This window comes from Bicyclus anynana, chromosome 14 (genome assembly GCF_947172395.1).
Source record: "Bicyclus anynana chromosome 14, ilBicAnyn1.1, whole genome shotgun sequence".
NCBI classification, from domain to species: domain Eukaryota; kingdom Metazoa; phylum Arthropoda; class Insecta; order Lepidoptera; family Nymphalidae; genus Bicyclus; species Bicyclus anynana.
Genome location: NC_069096.1, coordinates 11,176,350 through 11,199,879, shown reverse-complemented (window position 1 = coordinate 11,199,879; position 23,530 = coordinate 11,176,350). Strand labels below are relative to the sequence as shown.

The window sequence follows — 23,530 nt, the reverse complement described above, 5'->3', positions numbered from 1 at the left end:
ATTTATACGTTACCTTAAAGACATCGCAGTCAGCTTCTGATCGTCGAACTCTTTGGTAACAATTTCATTAAGCAAAGACAACGCTATATCCTTGTGGCCTTTGGCCCAAGATATTTGGCTCTCTAAAAGTGCGACACGACCCGTTGTTGCGTCGTGCTTGACGGCGGATACAAGTCTTTGCGCCATTTGAATCTTTTGATTCGATAAACCGAATTCTAAAATCCACATAATAAGGATAAATAAGTAAAATTTTTAAAGGTTAACGCTTATTTAAGCGAGAGCGAGAGGCCGGAGCGAAAGCGTGGATATAAATTTTAGAGGAAAGGTAAACATGTCAAATCATAAAATAGAACTTAGCTACGTGATCTAAGTTTTGGTATAAATATTGATGAGACCAACGAAATATATTTCTTTATTTCGAAACAATAATAGGATTTGGGATGAACTATTAACTTTTCCATGAAGATAAAGGATAGCGCATTATAATTTTAATGTATTGTTTGTGTTTCATCTTTTTCAAACTACAAGGCATACAATCATTGCATTCTGATTAGTCTTTACTTACCAGCATATTTCAGTTGCAATTCATCTACATTGGCCATACAGGTAAAATCAGTTTTGGAAATGTGCTCGAGCATCAAACTTCTTTGAGATATCAAAGCCTCCAGATATTTAAATTCATTGAAAGTCGGAAGATTGTCTATTCTCCACTCTTTTAAAAGTACTGGAACTGTCATTCTACCACATCGGAGAGAAAAATAGGTCTCGATGTCGCGGAACAAATGCAAATTTGACAGGACTTTGTAGACGTTTTGAGAGTTTTCCATGTTTAAGTTCCGACATAGCTGCGCGGTAGCCAGTTTGGCTCGGTTTAAAGGCTTTTCTAGTTTCATGTCGAATTCGGTGTCAGTTCGTATATTCAAGCAGTCTTTCAAGCACGCGTAGCGCATCGCTTTGATGATCGAGTCTTGCTTACAACGGCCTGTTTTAGATTTTTCTTCCAATTCTAGAGTATCAACAAAATCGCTCCAATCTCCTAGAAATACATATGAACAATAAAGATAAAATTGTTTATAGAAATTACAACACAAAATTCCAACTAATTGCGAATGTGGGGTTAGGGCCGTTACTCAAGTAATATTATTCTAGTAACTTGCTTTGTGTTGTTTATTTTATACTCCATTTTGACAGTTCAAATACATATTTCTTAAAAAAGGAAGGCTTTGTTTCGATACGGTACTTTTTGCCCCATATAACCTAGTGCAATTTGATAGCTAATGATCCCTACTATCATCCCTTAAAGGGATCGCTATGTATTTTATAAACCGCACATATTGACAGCGTTTGAAAATTTCTTATCTTAACAAAGATCTCCTATAGGTACCTAAATGCGTTTCACATATAATCAAGTAGTCTAGTACATTGGTGGACTCAATAACTATAGTAGATGGATTTAAGAACTCACCCAAATAAGATAAACAGTCGTACTTGACATCATCCAGCTGTTCATTCTCCGGGTAAGACTTAATGTACCGCAAAGCGAGGTGATGCATCCCGGACTTGTGGAGCGATGTGACGGTGCCGTAGAGGATGTCCTCATCGACGGCGCCGCGCGACAGAGCTATGTCGTGCAGGAACAGAGCGTCGGAGAATTGGCCGGTGTTTATGAGGTGTTTGCGCTTTTCGTGTTCGCTGGTTAGATGCGCGTTACCGCATCCGTCTATGGCGTCAAAATCGCCTATAGATACGAAACACTGGAACGGAATTCATAAAAAAAAATAAAGAGTATGTAGCAAAATGTTAGAAGCTTTTTTAAGGTTAACACACATTGCAGCACATTGTCGTGAGACTTCTGCTACTGGAGTAATTTGTTGAGTGCTCGAATGGTAGAGGCATTAGAGCAAAATTTTTAAATATATGTTTTTTGACGTCTCTAAAGATGTCTTCATTCTTCTTCAAAATATTTTAATTTAAAAATTAAAACTTGATGATTTATTAATCGTCTGAAATCGACGAAATTTGCGAAGTTTCTTACGTTTTAATAGACAATTTTAAAACTTAGGTACCTACCGACAACTCTTTGCATGGGTTTAAAAATTTTCTAAAAAAGGCGCACCTACGAGTAGATGAGTTTAATGTGATTAAAACAAACCAAATCAATCAAGTTACAAACCGTAAAAAAAATATATTTTTTTAAAAGAATATTTAGCACATCTTTTTAAATATGCAATGAATATTTGCCTCTTTATAATACCTGTATTATGCTGACCCATTTGGACGATGTGTGAAATTTTGTCATGATTAATCTAATGTAGGCACCTAGCATCTTTTGTAAAACGTCACTGTTTGGCAATATTAAATGTTTTTATCAGCCTCGATGCTATTACTTCGACAGTATTTTCCTAGCTATAGTGAAATTCTCAATAACATACCCTTCTAAAGATTTTTTGTACATGTTCCCCATTCTCAAGAGCGGTGGTGGCTTCAGGCGATGCAGGTGGCACGGCATTGTTTTTGGCGGCGGCCCACAGCTCGCCGTAGTATAGAGCAGACAGACTGCGCTCCGTCACCGCAGCGGCCCAGGATACCCACAAATAGTCCAGATTCAAATAGTTCAATGTGTCTGATGTTCTACTTCTTCTCCTACAAACAATATTACATACTTAAGTTTATTGCCACTTAAAAAAGGAACAATCAAGAGCATGCCTAACAGCATAACAGTGTTAAATCAATCCGTAATATTACACATCACATAAAATTTATTTGAATAACTGTCCTTTCAAGTGTTGAATTTAGGAAAATCCTTTCGTTGCGGATGCTTGCGTCATAATAACTATCTGCGCGATATGTCAAAACTAAAAATTCGTCACGTCTATCCACGGTTTGTTGGCACAAAATAACTCTCAACAAATATAATACCTATTCCTACGTTAAATAAAAGAATATTGCCCATTTTTTTATATACATACATTCTCGTACCATCATGCCTCACCTACCATAGGTAGGCAGAGACCATGTCTTTCCACTCGCTACGATCCTTGCATATAACCCTTTCTTCTTCCATTCTTCTCAAGCCTTTCATAAGAGTTTTTCAAAGCCCATTAATCAACATATTAATATAACTTACAGAGTCTTGTAATGGTTCCGCTGTATACGAACATTATCCAGAACATCCAACAAGTATTGAACAATCATTTTTTGGTCGTGGTTAATTTTGGTGGATATTTTGGAACCGCCGTCAATTTCGCTGCTGTCAAAACTGTCAGTGAAGGTCAAGTTCCAAATGTGCTTGAACACTTCATTTATTTGCTCCCCGATTACTCCCATGTGAATGTCGGTGGCACAATCGAGTACTAAGCCCATTAGTGCTGGTAGAATTTTCCCACAAATTGAAGGCTGAAATTTTGTGTTTTAAAATCTTAGTAAAGGACAGAGCACATGTACACAACTAGGATTTTCAAGGTTGTTATTATTATCAATTATCAAAATAGTACAATAAATTTTTGCGTCGAGAACCTGATGCAAGAGCAAAATATTACAACAAAGGTTCTAGACAAGAACCTTAAACATACTTATTAGGCACACGTAACCTTTTATGACAGTACCATTTCATTTCATGATAAATTTTACAATAAAACCCCTTGAATATTTGGTGAGTTATTCAGATGACATGTACAATTGTCTTGTCTAACCTATTGTTGTTGTATTGTTGTTGTTGTATTGAACATTTTGGCCATTGTTGATTTGAAGTCATTAGAGAAATGAAAGATTGAAACCAGCAATAACTTACCTTTAATGCACAAACGGCTCGCAAAGAGGAGATGAAATTAGCATTAGACTCTAATAAATCTAGTAGCGCCACGGTTATACGAATCACCCATTGGGAATGAGTTTCAGCAGTGAGTGGTATCCAATACTCGATCGAATTGCCCTTGTCAAACTTAGCGTTATCGATATTGTAGATGGCAAAATTTTCGCAGTTAGCAGCTACGAGAGATTGCACTATTTCCATGTTACCGTCGATGAGATCTAAAAAAATTAATTTAACGATAAATCTATACTAATATTATAAAGCTAAAGAGTTTGTTTGTTTGATTTGAACGCGCTAACCTCAGGAACTACTGGTCCGATTTAAAAAATTCTTTCTGTGTTAGATAGCCCATTTATCGAGGAAGGCTATAGGCTATGTATTATCCCCGTATTTCTCAGGAACCGCGCGGCATCAGCTAGTAACACATAATTATCTTCATTACCGGCCTAGTACAGGACCCGGCCTCTCTGCTTGAAGGAGATTAAGTGCATAAATCTTCCTGTTCTCGATTCTCCATCCTATTGATTCCGTAACGATCACTTAACGATTATTACCGGGACCAACGGAATAATCTGCTCTCTGAGGCACTGGGGTGTAACATCACTTAGTTTTCAACTTAAAGAGTTGTTTGAAGAAAGAAAACTTAATATGACTATAACAAAAAAAAATGGTTTCAAAACCAAGGATCCAGAACCAAAACCTCATTGCCATGTCAAAAACGACGATCACATGATCAACGAATCTCACTCGTTGATCGTGTGGTCGTCTTATTATAAATTACCCAATTATAATACAATTTTGCCAATACATTGTCAGGACTTTTTTATTTCTGACATCGTTCCCTTAGTTTTATCTCGTATAGTCAAAATTTCGTTGACTTAATTTGATGTAAATATATAAAATTCTCGTGTCACAATGTTTATTCCCATATTCCTCCGAAACGGCTTGACTTATTCTTATGAAATTTTATATGCATATTCAGTAGGTCTGAGAATCGGCCGAAACCAACTTTTCAAACCCATAAACCCTAGGGTTAGGGTAGGAGTAGGGTAGGGGTAGGGCAGAGATAGAGAAGAAGTGCACATGAGTTAAAGCGAAACTTGACCGGGTCCGCTAGTATGTAAGTAAAAATCTCACCTAGCGCTGCTTTCCCATCTCGGAATTTCAAAACTCGACTCAAAGCTTTGGTGATCTTGTTACTCAATATGGGGTCTTCGTTAAAAAGATGCTCAGTGAGGCACAATATCACCGTTTGTGCAAAGTACTGTTTAGGATACAAGTTCAGAATTGTTTTAGTGTCCACAGGCGGTACTGTCACCAGCGTTTTTATATCGTAAGTTCCTATTTCTGCTAGACAGTTACAGGCTTCAATTATTATCTGCGAAAAAACCAGATAGGAGTATTAAAAAAACAAAATAAAATATGACGCATTTCGGGCATTGTCGATTCAGTTTTGAGCATTGTTGACTTATGAAAAAAACGTATTAATTCTGAGTCAATCGTTATGGTCGATGGAATAGTAACAAAAAGCAACTAACACTTTTCCCTTGAGTGTTGGATCAAGGTTAGGATACAGGAGACTTAAGGCTCGTAGAAGGTATATTGTGAGAATAAATTAATTACTAGGAACTTAGAACTTTGGAGCTGTGATAATTAGATCCATGGATCCTCAAGACTGACAACAGGCATTGTTATTATTAAAAACAAAATTAAAAAAATGTGATAAAAGTGGACTGAAATATTATACCTTTTCTTCAGTAGCTTCTTTCAAAACTTTATTCAAAGAATGGATAACTTGGTGAACCAAACTTATTTTACAAATTTCCGAGAACCCATTCCTATTTATATCCGCGTATAATTCCTTTACTAATTCCTTGTTTTGTTTTAAATAGCGACACATCCTTGATAAAGTTTCGTAGCTAAAAACAATTTTAAATAAAAGTTAAAAAAAAATATAAGGAAAATTTAAAAAGTATGGTGTCATAAACTTTTTGGGTTTTAATGCGTTCTCTTTAGCATCTTACTAATCACAGTAATCAAGCTTACGTGTCTTCTGATTGGTAGACGTAGTAAGCAAACTTAAACGCCATTGGTGACCCGTCATCGACACTTTTAATATAAATAATAATGTACCTTGGGTTAGATAAGTTGAATGTGTATGTTTTGAGTTTATGCTCAAATTCAATTTTACAAGAGCCCACATAAGTCTCTTCTGACTTATATTCAGTTATGAAGTTCACAAAATCGATGACATCTACACTTCCGGATAGATAATTCTTCATATCTTCTGTCAGATATTTTAACATAGAGCTACATTCCGATACAAAGCCTTGCTCAGTTTTGATGGTTAATATCGAGACAATTTTAGGGAGGACCGATATTTGAATATTATCAACACTTTTAGGCGATTCGGTTAAAACCTTTGTAATAACAATTTTCAGTGCACTAACGAACATTTTGACCGCTTCCTTACTCTGCGATCCTTTAATGCCTTGGGCGATACTGTCGCAAGCGAAGTTGCATAGAATGGCATCTGACCTATAACCCAAGGGAATATTTTCTATAAAAGACACGTATGCGTGTAGATGCAGTATCTTGAACTCTAATACGTTTTCGTGCAACACATTGTCCCACAGTTTAAATAGAATATTTAAAATGATCAACGGTTGGTTTTCGCACATGTACTGCATGATGTCACCATCAATAAGTTCCTAAAACAAAACGTTTGTATATTAGTAGAACTTATATATTTTATGAAGCAAGCATGAATATGATCAGGGTAAATGTCTATTTCTAGCAAACTTTAAAAAGCAGGGGCTATTTTTTGTGTAGAATTTACTAATGTTTATATTTGCTTGATAAAATAAATAGAGCAAAGGTTTTGGCCTCAAACATCAAATATAACAAACGATACTAGATATGTTGTGCGTTTAAATAACTTACCCCAAAATATTTAAGTATAGCAGCAAACACGCGTCGAGAATACGTGAATTGATCGGCGTTCACAGCAAGGTGGTTCCCAAAAATTTCAGATGCCCCAACGTAGTCTTTTACGTGTGCAGCTGTTAGAAGCATTATATCGCCTAAATGTTCCACAAACAGATTACTCCATCTGTCATTGCTTAGCAAAGCTCTAGTCAGCATAAACATTCTGTTTGCATTCGCCGATTCTCTCAAGCTGAAATATTTTTCGTCTTCCAATTTGTACTTTTCAATGACTATGTGAGGCAAACATATCGCGATTATGTTACAAAAGCATTTCTGTAAAATAAAAATAAATTAATGATCAATCCTCAATTTCATTTTCCTTTTCAAACACATTTTAAAGTATACTTTTACCTCGATTATATCTTCAGTAGGCTTCATTCTTTTCTCTCTGACATATTTCAAAACGTTACTATTTTCGATTATTCCGTTGTGGCTCCAAAGAATATCGGCTGGCACCAACCAGTTTACGTGCTCTTCTATGAGGCCATTCATATCGGTAAAACCGAATAGGTGCAGCGGTAGGTCTTTGAAGCCACTATTTTCTTTAAACCAGTAATGTAACACGCGTAAAACGTTATTGTTCATATACACCTCAATATTAGTATCTGTGACCATTTCGGTCAGTAAGTTTAGAACTTTCTTGACCATACGATCTTCCATAGGCTTTTCATTTTGAAACTTAAGCACTTTTAATATTATTCTGTGTATTTCTGATTTTTTTGTGGTACCTAACACATAAAAAGTGTGCAAAACTGTTACTGTTCTGTTGACTTTTTCATCCCTTATTACAGTATCAATGTTTTCAGTTACCTAAAAATTAATATCACAATTAAGAAAAAACAGTCGAAAAGGGCAAACTTCAAAATTTGCATTCACAATACTTGATACTAACATTGATAACAAAAATGCTCAACAAATTGTCAAAGAGATACTGTATATCATCTTCGTGAAAATTATTGCCTATTACACTCAGTAGATGAGAACAATACAATCGAATTTTGTGTTCACTTTTTTCAACTATTTTCTCCAAAAGCGTCCGTTTGAAGGGATTCGTTATATCAATATCGTGTGCGTGTAATTTAATGACTTTTGCGAGACATTCGTAAATTAGAGCCGCGACTTCCGGTGGATAGTAATTGTCGGAGCATCTTTGCAGATAGCTTTTTATCATTATGACGCAATTCTGACGTATTATATCGTCATTATGAGACCATATTTGATCGAGCATTGAAGAAAGTATCTCAAGCAAAGTACGTGAGACTTTTGGATTTCTGAACATGTCCTTGCACATATTCTGCATTAGGCCGAATATTAATTCTGAAAATGTTAAATTCTAATTAAGTAATAGCTACAGAAACAGTTATTTCATATTTGTTCTTGTAATTACCCAAAGGATACTGTTCCACTGTTGATTCGTTGAGAATTCTAATACATTGGAAGGCATATTCATAGTTAAAGGTGTAACGGTACAAGTCTCTGTCAAGGATGCATTTGAGGACTTCATCTGTATAACATGTAATTTTTCTGCAGTATGCTGCTAACACATATATGCAATTCTGTTTTAATCCAATCATGTTAAATTCTGTGTCAGCTTCTTCAATGCCGTCATCTTCCAAATTAACTTCGAGCTTTATAATGTCATTTAGACAATGAAAGCAATCCTCTCCAATATGTGTACGGATCTCAAAGTTCATTATAGAATCGTATTCCTTTATAAGGATATCTTGTACAATTTTCAGAAGTAATACTTTATCTCTTATCTGTGCATCACTTTTTATTGTATGTGTTAAAGCTTCGTATAAAAATTTCAAGGCGGTTTGAAGTTCGATAAATAGTGGCATTTCCTTCACTTCGTCTCTGGTCTTTATTTTGTACTTAAGGAGCGAATCAAAAAATGCAACAACTATTGCTAAATATTTTGCATATTCAATAACTTTAAGATTATTTTCTCTTAACTGTACTATATTATCAGTAAGAGTTTCCTCTATGTGTGCAGATATAATGTGATACATTACAGAATTAACTTCAAAGCATTCTAAATCACTTTTATTTGTCATTTCTGCTTTTTGAGTAATCTTATATTCGAATTCACTATACAATATACTATCATCGGTGGTATTAAATAAAACCTTATAGGCACTATTGTGGTTTACATTATCACAGTTCAGTATCAACGGTAAATTATCGTTGCTTAAAAGCCTTAATAAAAACCCATATAAATTTGAGATGTTTATGGAAGTTATACTCCCGTGTTTCAGCCAAGCAAAACATTTTTCCCTTACATCTGTGTGACAGGTTTTTCTATAAAATTTATGAAACAAGCAGTTTAATGTATTTAGGGAATGATCATTAAATGGCATCCCTTTTTCGATGTACGACACAAGTAACGGCTTAACGTTTTCATATTTTAATGACACTAATTGTAAAATAACTTGTAAAACGGAATGTATGGCTTTTTGTGACGCACTTGTCACTGCAGCATTTCTGAAAGAAATTGTTACTATTATTTTCCTTCCAATGATACTTAACTATCTCAAAAACTCTAGGTCTGTATTTAGGCATTATCAATGTTATCCTTATTTGGCTTATTAGAAATGAGTAACACATCTGGTTGTGGTCTTTTTCGATTGACTTCTTGTATATAATTTGAAAATGCATCAACTTCTGAACAAGAAAGAATAAATTTTATTAGGCATAATAGATGTTAAGGTATCTAAGTAAGTGATGTAGGTATAGATGTACCCCAGGTTTACTGAATAGCGCATTGTAGGACGTGTGACTAATACTATATAGCAGTGATTCCCAAAGTGGTCCAAGTGGACCCCCAGGGGTCCACGGGGGACTCCTTGGGGGTCTACGTCGGCGTCCCTAAAAATGGGGGTCTACAATTCGTAAGCAGGGGTCCACGAAAAATTAACTGGTTTTATAGTCATTTCAAACATATCGAATTAGGAGTTTTCTAAATTGTATGAACTTGTAATAAAATCTCTTTGGCTATACCATTTGTATCTGGCTGGTTTTGGTAACATTAAAAAGTTTTAATTTTAAAGAAGACAATACAAAAAAAAAATTTCTAAATTAATTTATTTCAAACTAAACAGAACTATAACTTAGTAATAGTATACAAGCATTTTTTAAATGGCTGGCTCTACCACTGGTTCGAAAGGCAAAATTTTATATAGAAAAGTAGCAAGGAGTCCACCGGAACCAGCTAAATTTTGAAATTGGTCTATGAGAAATAAAAGTTATGTACTTGTCTTACGATAAGTTGCTTAGTTACACTTGATAATGTTATTATTTCTCTTTGCTGTTTAGTGTTTCTTACCTTACACATGTTTTCCAAAGTGAGATAACAATATCACAGTTACCGCGTCCGACATTCATGTGAGCTATCATATTTTGTATCGTCAAACACGTCAGCTCGCCTAGTTGGTCCCAATTCATTACTTTCTTATTATCAGATATAGATTTTTCTAGAACACCTATTAGCGTTATGTTCTGTGCATACGGAATTGAATCACCGAAATATTTTACATACATGAGTATTATTCCAACCCTATAAACAAAGCAAAATAGACAAATATTTAAAAATATACTTTTGGGGACAAGAAGACATTAAGACAGTCGAAGAACTTTTTCGTCTAGCCATGGACAAAGAAAAGTAGATAAAGCTGACCGCCGACCTTCAGTTATGGAGAGGCACTCTAAGAAGAAGGGGACAAGAAACTCTACAGGAATGAAAAGTTTGCAGCATCAATTTATTTCTATTATTTTAATGTATTGTCACAAAATGCAAACAAGTACGCAACATGTCAAAGTTCTCATTTAAACCACATCCCTAAGTGCACAACTATGTTTAGACACTGAAATATAAACTACATTTTAAGTTAAGTAATTGCACTTATAATATACATTCTATGTACGGATATTCCCAGATTTTTTATTTGTAATGTTAGAGTAATAAACGAGAAAAATTGTAAAATACAAACTTAACACGTATTTGTTAACATGTATATAAGTTGCTAGTCAATACCGATATTTAAAAGAGGAAGGATTTTATTGTTTGTTTGAATTGAATAGGCTCTGAAACTACTTGACCCATTTGAAAAGTCTTTCACTATTAGTTATCCACTAAATTATGCCTGATGAACATAGCAAACCTCATATTCATACAGGAACAAGAACTATAAAATAAACACGCCAACGTACCATGGCACAGGGTTAGCTCGTAGTTCCTCTATTAAGTCACTGAAGGATTTATTTTTATTGAACGACACCCTCAGCTTTTTAGCGGAAGACGACACCGATTCATCGTTTTCTTTTTCCGGTACATTAAATATCTGTAAAAATTATAATAAATGAAGTTTTGGCCCACTATTTATTCATAAACACGTTTGAATCTGTATCTTTTTACTGGGTATAACCAGGTTTGTGGCTCAAGACCATGGTAATTTTTCCTTATATGAGGTCTATGTCCAGCCGTGGACGTCCATCGGCTGATAATGATTTTGACGGCCTGTGTAGCGCAGTGGTATGCGCTTTAGATTTACTTGTACAATTCAGAAGTTTTGAGTTCAATTCCTATTGAACTCAAGAGCCTATTGAGGTTTTCTTAATTGGCCCAGGTCTGGCTGGTGGGAAGCTTCAGACGTGAAAGTAACCAAAGAATAGAATAGAATAGAATAGAATATATCTTTATTTGTCCACACACGAGTAATAAAATAAAATAAAATAAACGAACAGAACATACAAATATCTGGTCGTGGACAAAACAGGTATCCACCTCAGCACGATGCCACAGCGAGCTGTGGCGCTGGTTTTCAGGTGAAACCTTGTGAGTTCACGGACGTGTCTACGTGACGTGTCTTAACTTAAAACTTATACATGAATACAAAGTAAAATAAAATAATGAAACAAGAACGAACAGAGTAATAAAATAACAAAATTAACATTTATGGGAAACTAAATTAACAAGGAAAATCAAACAATAATTAATACGAGTCAACCTGTAAAATGAACGATCTGCCGCCACCATAGTGTTGTAGTAAGGAGAAAAGGAATTAGTACTAGGGGTTATTTGTTTGCTGATCCAATAATAAAAGAGCTTTATATTTAGTCTTAAATAACCCAATAGTACGTATATCTCGCATTGGTGGAGGTAAGTCATTCCAACACTTAGTGGCGGCAAACTTGAAACTACCACGAAACACAGCGCTTTTGTGATGAGGCATCGATAAAACTATAGAGGTACCGCTATAGAGGTACCGCAAAGACGTACCGCTAAACGATTTAGCGTTCCGGTACGAAGATGTGTAGAAACCGACCGCCACAGATCGCCATAGATTGCATCATCAGGCGAGATTGTAGCTAAGGGCTAACTTGTAAAGAATAAAAAAAAAAGTTTTCAATAAACTGATATTTGTTGTTTTAAATTCCGACGTTTTTGGTTTTCATGTTTCTTCTAATTTTAACAAGCACCTCATGACAAAATGACATAATGACAAAATACAGTTATAAAATGCCAAAATGCCAAATTTGTTGTTTATTGTAGTTTTCTCAACTGTGACATAAAAATCTCGTGTTGCGTACGGCAGCAAACTTTTTAAGTTAAAAAGGCGTAATGAAAAGTATAATTAGTGGACGCTAACGGACTTTGAAACTTCACTAGTCGCGAAACTGAAGTGAAAATGGGCAGGGCACATAGTTCGAAGAGCCGATGGACGTTGGGATCCCAAGGTGTTGGAATGGCGACCCTACACCGGAAAGCGCAGTGTTGGTAGACCCTCACTAAGTGGACAGAGGACATCAAGCAGGCTACAGGGAGTCTCTGGATGCTGGCGGCAATGATGATGATGATGATGATGATGATATAATGATTAATTAAAATACCTGATAGAAAGCAGATGCAGCAATATGATAGAAATAATCACATTTGACTGTGGATAACTCATTCTGATTTCGCATTTTCTGCACATGGTTGACTTCTAAACACACAATCTCAACCATGCTTTGTAAATGCTTGTTCCACACGTCCCAGTTGTGCGCTAAGGTGCCGCTTGAATTTTGCAATCTACCCTCTGGATGGTGGATTGATATAGCTGTTTTGAACAACTTAAATAACAGAGACTGAAATAAAAAGATACAAATCATGGCTATATACAGGGTGCTGGGGAGTATTTTCCATAACTCTGTGGTTGTATTCTTTACCGAAAATTAATTAAAAATGTTCAAGGAACATGTGTTCTATATTTAATATTTTTGGGGTAAATAATATTCCTTTGTAAATAGATCTTATAATGTGTCCCATGACCGCATCGTTATAATAATGATATAGCCAAGTTTTACGTATTTTAAAATGCAAGGATAGATTATTTGAATTACTTTGTATGATAACATATTTTTAGTTAAAATATTAGTTATGCTGTTCGGCTCCTATAAGTGGACTCCTCAACACCTAGCAATATTATTTTCCATGTCCATTTTGTGACGTCACTAACACACTACATGTACTAAACGTCGAACTAATTGCTAACTAATATTTTCGTCAAACGCTCCATTTGTATCAGATTTATTATTATTTATATGGATAAATAAAGACTGTCATGGCCGACAGGCGTTTTGACTCTATCTTGTCTCGAAAAAATTTGTATTTTTTTTTTAGTCTAGTAGAACAATAGTGAACTATTTAGGACCATATAAATAAAATGTCAACTAGCCTTGAAATATGCATAATAAAGTTAATTGGTTACCTTCTTTTTCTCCTCCATACTTGGTTCATAAAGCTTGAACAACACTGGTAAAATGCTCTCACTAAATTCACACATTGTCAGCCTACTTTCCATTGAAAGCTAAAAAATAATAAGACATGGTCTTAATAATTAATTTATGAAATACACACAAAATAAATTAGTACCTTGGTATACCAATATATCCAATGGATGAATTTACACAATAAACAATAAATAATATTAGTCAAGAATTTAGAATAAAATATTTTTTTTAAATTTTTTTAACATACAGTTAAAACAATTAAAAAAATATATTTTTAAACAAATGGAAAATATATATTTACCGCTTCAAGAAGTGCAGTCACTATTTTTATAACAAACTCCTGAACTTTTTTGTCCAGCAATACTATGTTACAACATTTCTTTATTTTCGCCAAAGAGTCCCTCAGTGTACTCGTGAACTGGCAGTAGGCGAGCGAGTGCTTTATAACATACCACAGGAGCCTTATTTTGACTAGATCATCCAGAGTACGGTTAGAAATGCATGCAGACATTACAACATCTAGTAAATCTAAAACAATATATAGAATTTCAGCCATTGTCACATAAATGTTATCATTAAACATCCATCCCTCAGTTATCAATCTTATCTATACTTATAATAAAATTGTAGCAGGTCAAATTCTGTTCTGTATATACAAATTTTAGTTGCAGCAGTTGATGGAGCAGTGATAGCCTAGTGGATATGACCTCTGCCTCCGATTCTGGAGGGTGTGGGTTCGAATCCGGTCCCGGGCATGCACCTCCAACTTTTCAGTTGTGTGCATTTTAAGAAATTAAATATCACGTGTCTCAATCGGTGAAGGAAAACATCGTGAGGAAACCTGCATACCAGAGAATTATCTTCATTCTCTGCGTGTGTGAAGTCTGCCAATCCGCATTGGGCCAGCGTGGTGGACCATTGGCCTAACCCCTCTCATTCTGAGAGGAGACTCGAGCTCAGCAGTGAGCCGAATATGGGTTTTTTTTTTTTTTTTATATATGTAATTTCTGCGACATGGCGATCTGCTCATAGGCAATAAGCCATTCATTTATCTGATATCATCATATCATTTAATGTTTTCTTTGAGAGCTATTTTGCTGCAGATTCCCTGTCAGCAGCTCTCCCTTTGGCTTGTTATGGAAATCTGTTCCACAGGTCGGGAATGCTGTGTCTTTGTAGCCGAGCAAAACGGAGTCCACCCTCGCGACTCAGAGCCCGTGCAAGCTCATTTGTGTGAATTGTCAGTCTCTCCTGATACCTCAGGCTGCACTGGGATATTTCTTCACGTACAGTTTTTATGTCAATGTCGTGGTACATGTATTTATTGCTGATACATCGCGGGATGCCAAATATTGTTCTTAGTGCTTTATTTTGGAATCTTTCCAGTATTTCAATATTTGAATTACTGGCCGTTCCCCACAGCTGTATGCCGTACGTCCAGATCGGTTTTAGCACTGCTTTATATATTAGCATTTTGTTTGTGTCAGTAAGTTGCGAGTGTCGTCCTAGTAGCCAGCTGTAAGAACGTAGCTTGCCATCCAATTGTTTTCTCTTTGTCCAAATATGTTTTAGCCATGTCAGTCTTCTATCCAAATGTAATCCTAGATACTTAGCATCGTCTTCCTGAGGTATCATTTTGTCGTTTAGTTTAACAGGGGGACAGGATTCTCTCCTGAGTGTGAATGTGACGTGGACAGATTTATTTTCATTAGCTTTTATTTTCCACTGTTTGAACCACTTTTCTATTTCCCTTAGGTGATTCTGTAGCAAAAACGAAGCTGTAGAAGGGTTTGAATGTGAGCATAACAAGGCCGTGTCATCAGCGTATGTCGCTATTGATGTGGAATCGTTTGTTGGGACATCGGCAGTAAAGATTAGATATAATACAGGGCCCAGTATGCTACCTTGGGGAACTCCGGAATTGATTTCATAAAGGTTAGAGCAGCAGTCGTTATTAAATTTAACTTGATAACTCCTTTTATCCAGGTATGATTTTAATATGGCAAGAAAACTGTGTGGTAGCATCTTTTTTAGCTTATAGATGAGGCCTTCGTGCCATACCTTATCAAATGTTTGGCTAATATCTAGAAAGACAGCGGAGCAGTATAGTTTATTTTCTAAGCTTCTGCTAATGATATCAACGATTCGGTGAACTTGTTCCACAGTGCCATGCTTTTCGCGGAATCCGAACTGATGGTTTGGCAACACTGTACTCAAATGTTCCTTCATTCGATTAAGGAGTATTCGCTCGAAAAGCTTTCCAATAACTGGCAATAGGCTGATAGGTCTATACGAGGATGCCTTTTGTGGTGGTTTCCCAGGTTTAGCTATCATTATTACCTGAGCTATCTTCCATTGACCAGGAAAGTGTTCAAATCTTATGCAGGCATTAAAAATGTGTACCAGTTTCATTATTCCTTTGAATGGAAGTTTCTTCAGAAGTGTGGCGTCAATTTGGTCATATCCAGGTGCTTTACCCTCCTGAAGTAACTTCATTTCTTCGAGTACTTCTTTAGGGCTTATATTTTTTAAGGGCATACACATTTGATTCGCTGTTCCTAGGTATTCTCTGATTTTTATGTCATGTTCATGGCAACCCTCAGTGAGCGGTTGAAAAACAGTGAATAAATGTTCAGCGAATGTTATAGCCTTCTCTAAATCAGTTCTAGCCCATCCGCCTTTATTATTGTCGATAGGTGGTATATGGGGTTTAGGACGCTTTAAGTTTTTGGTGACTTTCCACAGTGAGTAGTTAGTTTCTTTTGTTGGGTCAAGATTTGAAAGCATGCGATGAATATTGTCATTTTCCAAAGTATTTATATACTTTTTAAGTTCATCAGAAAATTTATTAAACGCTGCTTTATCTGATGGATATCCAGTTGTGTGCCAAATTTTTCTCCGTTTCCGACGTTTCTGAATTTTCTGTTTTATATCTTTCAGATTTGAGTAATGCTTTGGTGGGTACCCTTCATTTCTTCCTTAAGGGGTAGCAATATTAGAAGCCTTGTGAATAGTCTTATTTAATTTCTCTATTTCATCTTCTAACTCTTCTTTTGAGCCAATTTTATTTTTAAGATTTGTTTCTGTTGTTATTACAAACTTAAACGTTTCCCAGTTAGTAGTTCTGGAGTTGTATATTTTGGGTAGTGGGTTAACTAGAGTTACTGTTGTATTCATATTTAAGATAACTGGGGTATGATCTGAAGTTAGGTCTATGCATGAATCCACTGTGATATAATTACTGTCAATATTTTTTGTAATGAAGAAATCTAAGAGATCCGGAATCTTATTTCTGTCAGTTGGCCAATAGGTAGGCTCTCCACCTGATAAGCATTCCAGTTTCATTTCTTGTGTTGATTTGAAGAGTTGCCTTCCTCTTGTGTTGGTCAACCTAGATCCCCAGTGTAGATGTTTTGAATTCCAGTCACCCCCACTGATAAATCTATTACTAAGAGTAGAGAAGTAATCTTTGTAGTCTTGAGCAGTTATTGTGTGTTTAGGAGGACAGTAGACAGCAGCAAATACCGTTTCAAATCTGTTATCTTGTAGGGCAATAGATGTTGCTTGTATTTTTTCTGTGCGATATTCCGCCAAGACGTAGTGTTTAATACTGGTTTTAATAATTACTGCAGTACCCCCGTGGGTGTTTCCTGTAGGGTGATTTGTCGTATAGATGGTGTAATTTTTTAATGTTATGTGAGTTTTTGGTGTGAACCTCGTTTCGGATATTAAAGCAATGTCAATATTTTCAATAAGTAGGAAGGTTTCAAGTTCTTGACGTCGTTCCGTCAAGCCATTGGCGTTCCAAGTAACAACTCGGAGGTTGCGAGTCATTTTTTCACTAGGCTGTTGACTAGTAGAACCATACGGTCCATCATTTTGTCCATCATTTTTTCCATCATTGTCAGCATTGTGTTTTGCAGTTTTTCTAACATTGTCCCCATTATATCTGTCATGTCATTAACGTCATTTCTTCTCTGTGTTGTAGGAGTTGTTGATTTGGTCCTAGCAGCTTGGGCATATGTTTTATTAAAGTCTGATATTCTAGGAGTCAGGTTGGCTGTTTTATTGGTCTCTTCAGTGCGTTTTGGTTGATTTACTTTGTATTTAGGAGCAGTCTTTGTGATTCTTTCTTTGTATTGTTTGTAGATTTTGCAACCTTTGTAGCTGGCTGGGTGTTTTTCGTCACAGTTTGCACAGGTTGCCTCAGTATCAGGTTTTTTAGTACATTGTGTTGTAGGATGATCTTCGCCGCATTTGACACAGCGATAAGGTCTGTAGCATTGGTTTTTCGTGTGTCCAAATCTTTGGCATCTTTTACATTGAGGAATTTCTTTCTTTTTGTAGGGAGCTTCAAAAGCAATTTTCATCTGGTTTAGGTATTGAATATTAAATATTTCTTTATTATTCGGCCTTGGTTCAAGGTCCACATAAAATTAAATATGGGTTGATGACGAAATTTTAGTTCGAATTGAGGGCATTGTTTATTCAATACTGAAGCCAAAAATATTTTTTTTGTCTATTTGTCCATATTTTTGTTGACAGGGTATCACGCTGAAACTACTAAATGAATCCAAATTAAATTTCTTATGATTTGAGACCATAATTCGAAGAAGGCTATAAGATACTCTTTATCGTGAAAATTAAATGAAAAGGAGTGAAAAAGGGTTGAAAATTTGTATGGAAAGTCATTTGTTTCTCAAGTTACATTTGTAAAAATTGGTATGTGACGTGTAAACTACCAGATTTCTACCCCCCAAAAGGGTTAGAAAGGGGTTGAAGTTTTTTTTAATATTAGTCTTTCAGGTTTTAAGATATATATAAATAGAAATAGGGGTTGAAAGTTTTCACACAGACAAAGTCGTGGGCATCCACTAGTTTATAATATATGAATATTTTACATACTGTCCCAAGTAGCTGGTGATATAAACCCCAAATAGTGTTCAACGGGAAACACATGTTTGTAGAGTAAACTTAAATATGCATCTCCAACAGCTTTCCTTGTAGGACTGTTATTTAGTACATGCAAACATGCATCCATAATAGATTGGCACTTGATATATGCATGACCTGAAATTAAAAAAGAAGTTGAAAGTAGTAATTTGCTTAAGTAAGGATAGCGAATAATTGCAGTCAGCGTGGGGCACATTGATTGACATCCACTGCTACCGTTAGGCTGATAGGCCTCGGCCCTGAAAGGGGCTGGAAGACCATGATCGGGAGAACTAGATCCCCTGTGCCTTAACCGGGCAAGGTTACCCCCAGCTGGATTTTGATCTGGGAGGAGATGACCTGCCTGTTGCTAAATACACCATCCACTGGATAATATTTTATCATTATAATTATAATAAAACAAAAACAGAGAATATGGTCTGTTTCATTCATAAACCTATAAATAAATAAAATACCAAAAATTTAAAATTTAAAGTTTGTTTTTAATAATGATTTTGAATCACTTTGTAATATAATGATTGCTAAAGATTACCTTTATTAGAACCAGCAACACATAAATGCAAAAGACTTGTGCATAAAGGTGCAGTGACTGTATCAAAATTCTTGGCATCACTTTTTTCAGTCTCCTGTGAATAACAAATATTGATACAAATATTTTGAAGTGGGTCATTTAAATAGGCTGATACTGAAACATAATTTGGTTTACATATTATTACTAACAGCCCCGCTCAAGCTTTGCTTTGACTTGTATGCACTTACTTCTTCCCTACCCCTAAGCTCTCTTATCTTTCAAGTTGGAACAAACTGCACACAGTGTGAAAATTTGATTAAATTCTTGAACTTCCTGGAAATGCAGCAAGTTCTATATTAGACCTCGTGTTTAAAGGTCCTCTAATAGGATTTTACCAAATTTGGCTAGGTAGGGAGAACAATACGAGCAGAGGGGAGTGTTAATCAATTGTCAACAAATTCCTTAACCCAACATCCAGGTCACAAATCCTATACTTTGATTTAGAGTTTTTAGATATTTGATATTTATCTTGTCTCCACGAAAAACAAAATACATGACACGTAATTTATATGTATTAAGATTGATTCATACCTTCATAATAAAATCATTGATATCACCAAAAACATGATTCCAATTATAACCAGATCTCTTCTTAGCGTTACTTGTGAGCAGTGCAGGCACAGCATTTCTTGTGAGGAAATCTTTTAGTGTATTTGCACTTTTCTTCCTCTCTGTGGCCCGGGCTGATGTTAAACTTGAACATGTTTCTTTAACACTCAGTTCTAAAGACATTTTTGTAACTATTTCAAGTCAGATGTCTTTTAAGACTCCTGTCCTCACTGCATTTTAAGCTTTTTTTATGAATAAGAATGTGTATCAATGCTGCTAATGTAGTTTTGTACTCTGTAACAAATATGATTTGTGTAAGGCTTATTATAATTGTCAATTTTCCACTACTCAAGCTACAAATGGTAGTTATGACAGTCAATAAAAAACAAAGGCCGGCCGGCGTCCAGCTACCATGTATGAAATCAACTCAAAAACATCTAGGAAATTTACATTTTCTTACTAATCGTATCGTATGTTTTTATTAACATTCTATGGCAACATGTGACGTAATATTTAAACTGGAGTGATGTTAATAATGATGATAGGAATATGTTATTTTAAAGTAAATAAAATAGTATGTATTACAAGTATTCCATTATCGCATCTATTATATCGCATTTCTTACACTTACCTCAAATCTGATGTGTGATTTGAATTTTTTCATATAGCTAGCAATTTACATGCAATAAATATCTACACATTTTGAAACTAAATTGATAATTTTTTAAAAATCTGAAATTCTGAAAATGGCGCAAAATTCCGAATCATTAATCAAGTTGACAATTGACATTGACAAGAGAAACACCACAGGTTAATAGATACTACACCACAGTCCACAGATAAACCAGTAAAATACCCAAAGAATATTTGCTGCTAGAGTTGGGGTATAACCGTAAAATAATATTAGATTCAAATAATCGGCAAACGTTAAATAAAGTCGCTTGATAAAATATTGTAATTCCGAACGATCATGTCAAATGTCAACTATGTAAATTGTAAACGATAAACGTCACTGAAATTGGTAAATTGCAAAATCGAGCGTTTTGGTTAATTTTTACTTTCGACTTCGAGTGTAAATTTTTAATATAAATTTTTAACATAAAAGATAATTTAATCAATACATCATGGAAACAGAACCAGAGGTTATTAAAGAAACGATTAACACTCAACCAATGTTACAAGATCCACTGTACATAACCTTACTAAGTGTGGTCATTCTTTTGGTTACTTTGCGTGAGTTTTATATTTTCTACCTAGAACAAAATTAAAATACCACAATTCTTTTAATTTAGGTATTTTTTCTTATTCCTTTACGTTTTTACAGTAATTTGGTGGCTGTTGTCGACACGTCGGCATTTGCGTCGGTCTGTGCTACTTACCGGGCTCTCAGATGCCGGTAAAACGTCTCTTTTTGTTAGACTTTGTTACTCGGAATTCAGGGAAACATTCACATCTATGAAAGAAAACATTGAAGATTATATTACGTCCAATAATGTAAGTAAAGTTGTGTAAATTATTTCTTTTGTACTAATTTTCGTGTGGTAAGTAAGTAGTTAGTAATGTTTTATTCTTAGGTATGGATATCCTCACAATAAAAGTATAGCAACAAACAAAAAAACATAAATACATACATGATATAAAGGCAATAGTGTACTTTTAAAATAGAGAGGATCTAAGAGTAATTCTAATACATCATCTAATGCTGGAAAATACTTTATTTACATCATTAAATGATTATAGCCTTGTGCACTGTGTGTAATGTAATGGCCAGGAGAATTAAATGATAGCTGAGGTCTTTGGGCACATGAAAAATTCCTCATAGGTTTCTTGTTCAACACATGTCTTCAATATCTGGCATTTGTTTTCAGAAAACATTGAGGATTGTGGATTTACCAGGTCAAGAACGACTAAGAAACAAGTTCTTTGATCAGTACAAACATAGTGCTAAGGCTCTGGTCTATGTTGTGGACTCTGTTACTATTCAAAAGGAGATTAGAGATGTAGCTGAGTAAGTATTTATATTTTTAAATTTAAATGAAATAAGAGAAAGTAGCCCCCACCATGTGGACTGATGACATCAAGCAAGTCACAGATATTTGCTGAATGCTGGTTACTCAGGATTGTGATGGTTGGAAGTCCCTACAAAAGGCCCATGTTCTGCAGTGAATGTCCATCAGCTGATACTATTATTATATAATATTTACTGTCATTATTTCTATACACATTTTTGATTTCTTAAAAAGAGGAGGTTTTTAATTTGGTACATATTTTTTTTAGATACTTGTACACAATTCTTGTGGATCCAGTGATTCTGAGCAACTGCCCCCCTCTGCTCATTCTGTGCAACAAGCAGGACCTGCCGATGGCTAAAGGTGGTCAACTCATTAAGAGCCTACTTGAAAAGGAAATGTAAGTTATGTTTGCAAATTTTTAACTAGTTTAAGCATGCAAATCCCATGTCCAGTGGAAACATTGTGATAAAAGCTAAATATTTCTGACTATATCTGTCTGTATTTTTTATACAAAGTTTCATATAGATGTTATCAACCATTTTGGTTGGTTAGTTGGTATAGTGATTGTGCAATGAATATACATCCATCAAAAGATTTTGCATACAATTCATATATTAACACATTACCATCAGCCTATTTATAATGGTCTGTCAAGTGGGTAAGTCTCTCCTTATAGAGAAATTTGGAGTTTAGAAACATCATGCTGCTTCAAAGCAGGTTGGTGGGCTTAAGGTTATAATGTCAGACTGGTGGTTTGCAACGCACTATAACACACAGGGGTCACACCACTACTTAAGAATATTATCCCCATATTCCTACGGGGATGGGGACCACGCTGTTGAAACCGTGCGGCGTCATCTAGTTAAGAATATTTTGGAAAAAAAAAGGTTACTATTTTGTTTCTATTCAGGAAATGTCATAGAAAACAAAAGCAACAGAATTATATTTATAAATATTGTTTCAGAAACCTAGTTCGTGTTACTAAGTCAAGTCAGTTGGAGTCTGTAGATCCGTCACAGTCAAACAAAGTCACATATCTCGGGAAGCTTGGAAAAGACTTTGAATTCTCACACCTTGGCTGCAAAGTGGAAGTTCTGGAGAGTTCCATAGACTCTGGAGATGATGATAGACCCACTGAAATGAAAGGGCTGCAGGACTGGATTTCCAAACTATAAAAGAAGAAGAAAAATAGGGGAAGGAATAATTCCAATCTCTTTCATATGTTCTCATTTTTCTATATAAATGCTTGAAGACTTAATATGCGATTGAGTGATTTTTAAGACTTTATTGTTAAATATAATAATGCATTTGATCCTATTTTTATAAGGAATATTTTATAATAAAAATGTTAAAAATGTTATTTTGTGTTTTCTGGTATACTCATTTCTTATGACTTTATCACGTTCTGAGGCCTTAATATTTCCGACAAATCTCTGAATCGAAAAATAGTGTTAGCAAACCTAAATAGACCTATTCAACGCCACCTAAAGTATGGGATAAAGAAGTAAAAGAAAATATTCATCCACTCTTTAGATATAGAGGAAAAATTATAAAAAAACATTAATCCTCAGGAGAACAACGTGCACTTCACTCCACTCTACAACGTGCGATTGCTCGTTGTAGAGTCAACATCTCCTGAGGATGCTCTGGTTTCGGGGTGAAACATACGTAGAGAGTATTTTGTCGGACCTGGGTGACGTTGTCGCGTGGGTTCGTCGGCTTTTCGCGGATGATAGCTTTAACTTCCGCAAAGTAACGCCTGCTTTTTTTTTCAATTTAAATTCTTTACAAGTTAGCCCTTGACTACAATCTTACCTGATAGTAAGTGATGATGCAGTCTAAGAAGGAAGCAGGCTAACCTGTTAGAAGGAGGAT

The 23,530-nt window shown here is 35.3% G+C and overlaps 2 protein-coding genes across 2 annotated transcripts in view; one reads left to right on the top strand and one right to left on the bottom strand.

The window, feature by feature from the left end:
• Window positions 1-20,410, bottom strand: part of LOC112043551 (serine-protein kinase ATM) — a 35,114-nt gene extending 14,704 nt beyond the window's left edge. The window contains exons 1-22 of the mRNA XM_024079022.2: window positions 20,275-20,410; window positions 19,626-19,937; window positions 19,056-19,149; window positions 18,476-18,640; window positions 13,872-14,098; window positions 13,549-13,647; window positions 12,689-12,925; window positions 11,009-11,139; window positions 10,125-10,355; window positions 8,187-9,283; window positions 7,692-8,116; window positions 7,151-7,609; window positions 6,755-7,072; window positions 5,945-6,522; window positions 5,559-5,730; window positions 4,949-5,189; window positions 3,791-4,029; window positions 3,128-3,396; window positions 2,433-2,643; window positions 1,466-1,754; window positions 566-1,036; window positions 14-215 (exon numbers count right to left, since the gene is read on the bottom strand). Of these exons, the coding sequence (XP_023934790.2) occupies window positions 14-215; window positions 566-1,036; window positions 1,466-1,754; window positions 2,433-2,643; window positions 3,128-3,396; window positions 3,791-4,029; window positions 4,949-5,189; window positions 5,559-5,730; window positions 5,945-6,522; window positions 6,755-7,072; window positions 7,151-7,609; window positions 7,692-8,116; window positions 8,187-9,283; window positions 10,125-10,355; window positions 11,009-11,139; window positions 12,689-12,925; window positions 13,549-13,647; window positions 13,872-14,098; window positions 18,476-18,640; window positions 19,056-19,149; window positions 19,626-19,826 (6,356 nt within the window). The 5' untranslated portion in view covers window positions 19,827-19,937; window positions 20,275-20,410. The remainder of the gene's footprint in view (window positions 1-13; window positions 216-565; window positions 1,037-1,465; window positions 1,755-2,432; window positions 2,644-3,127; window positions 3,397-3,790; window positions 4,030-4,948; window positions 5,190-5,558; window positions 5,731-5,944; window positions 6,523-6,754; window positions 7,073-7,150; window positions 7,610-7,691; window positions 8,117-8,186; window positions 9,284-10,124; window positions 10,356-11,008; window positions 11,140-12,688; window positions 12,926-13,548; window positions 13,648-13,871; window positions 14,099-18,475; window positions 18,641-19,055; window positions 19,150-19,625; window positions 19,938-20,274) is intronic.
• Window positions 20,411-20,604: 194 nt separating this feature from the next.
• Window positions 20,605-23,015, top strand: LOC112043552 (signal recognition particle receptor subunit beta). Its single transcript, XM_024079023.2, has 5 exons — window positions 20,605-20,876; window positions 20,968-21,137; window positions 21,512-21,651; window positions 21,921-22,052; window positions 22,620-23,015. Exons 1-5 carry the CDS (start codon window positions 20,768-20,770, stop codon window positions 22,828-22,830), a joined length of 762 nt encoding a protein of 253 aa, XP_023934791.1. The 5' UTR covers window positions 20,605-20,767; the 3' UTR covers window positions 22,831-23,015.
• The last annotated feature ends 515 nt before the right edge of the window (window positions 23,016-23,530 follow it).

Bases quoted from the DNA above. Each gene is read 5' to 3' on its own strand.
- LOC112043552 (XM_024079023.2), top strand. From the start codon at position 20,768: ATGGAAACAGAACCAGAGGTTATTAAAGAAACGATTAACACTCAACCA. The intron at 21,138-21,511 runs GTAAGTAAAGTT...ATTTGTTTTCAG, and splicing joins ATTATATTACGTCCAATAAT to AAAACATTGAGGATTGTGGA. The intron at 22,053-22,619 runs GTAAGTTATGTT...ATATTGTTTCAG, and splicing joins AGCCTACTTGAAAAGGAAAT to AAACCTAGTTCGTGTTACTA.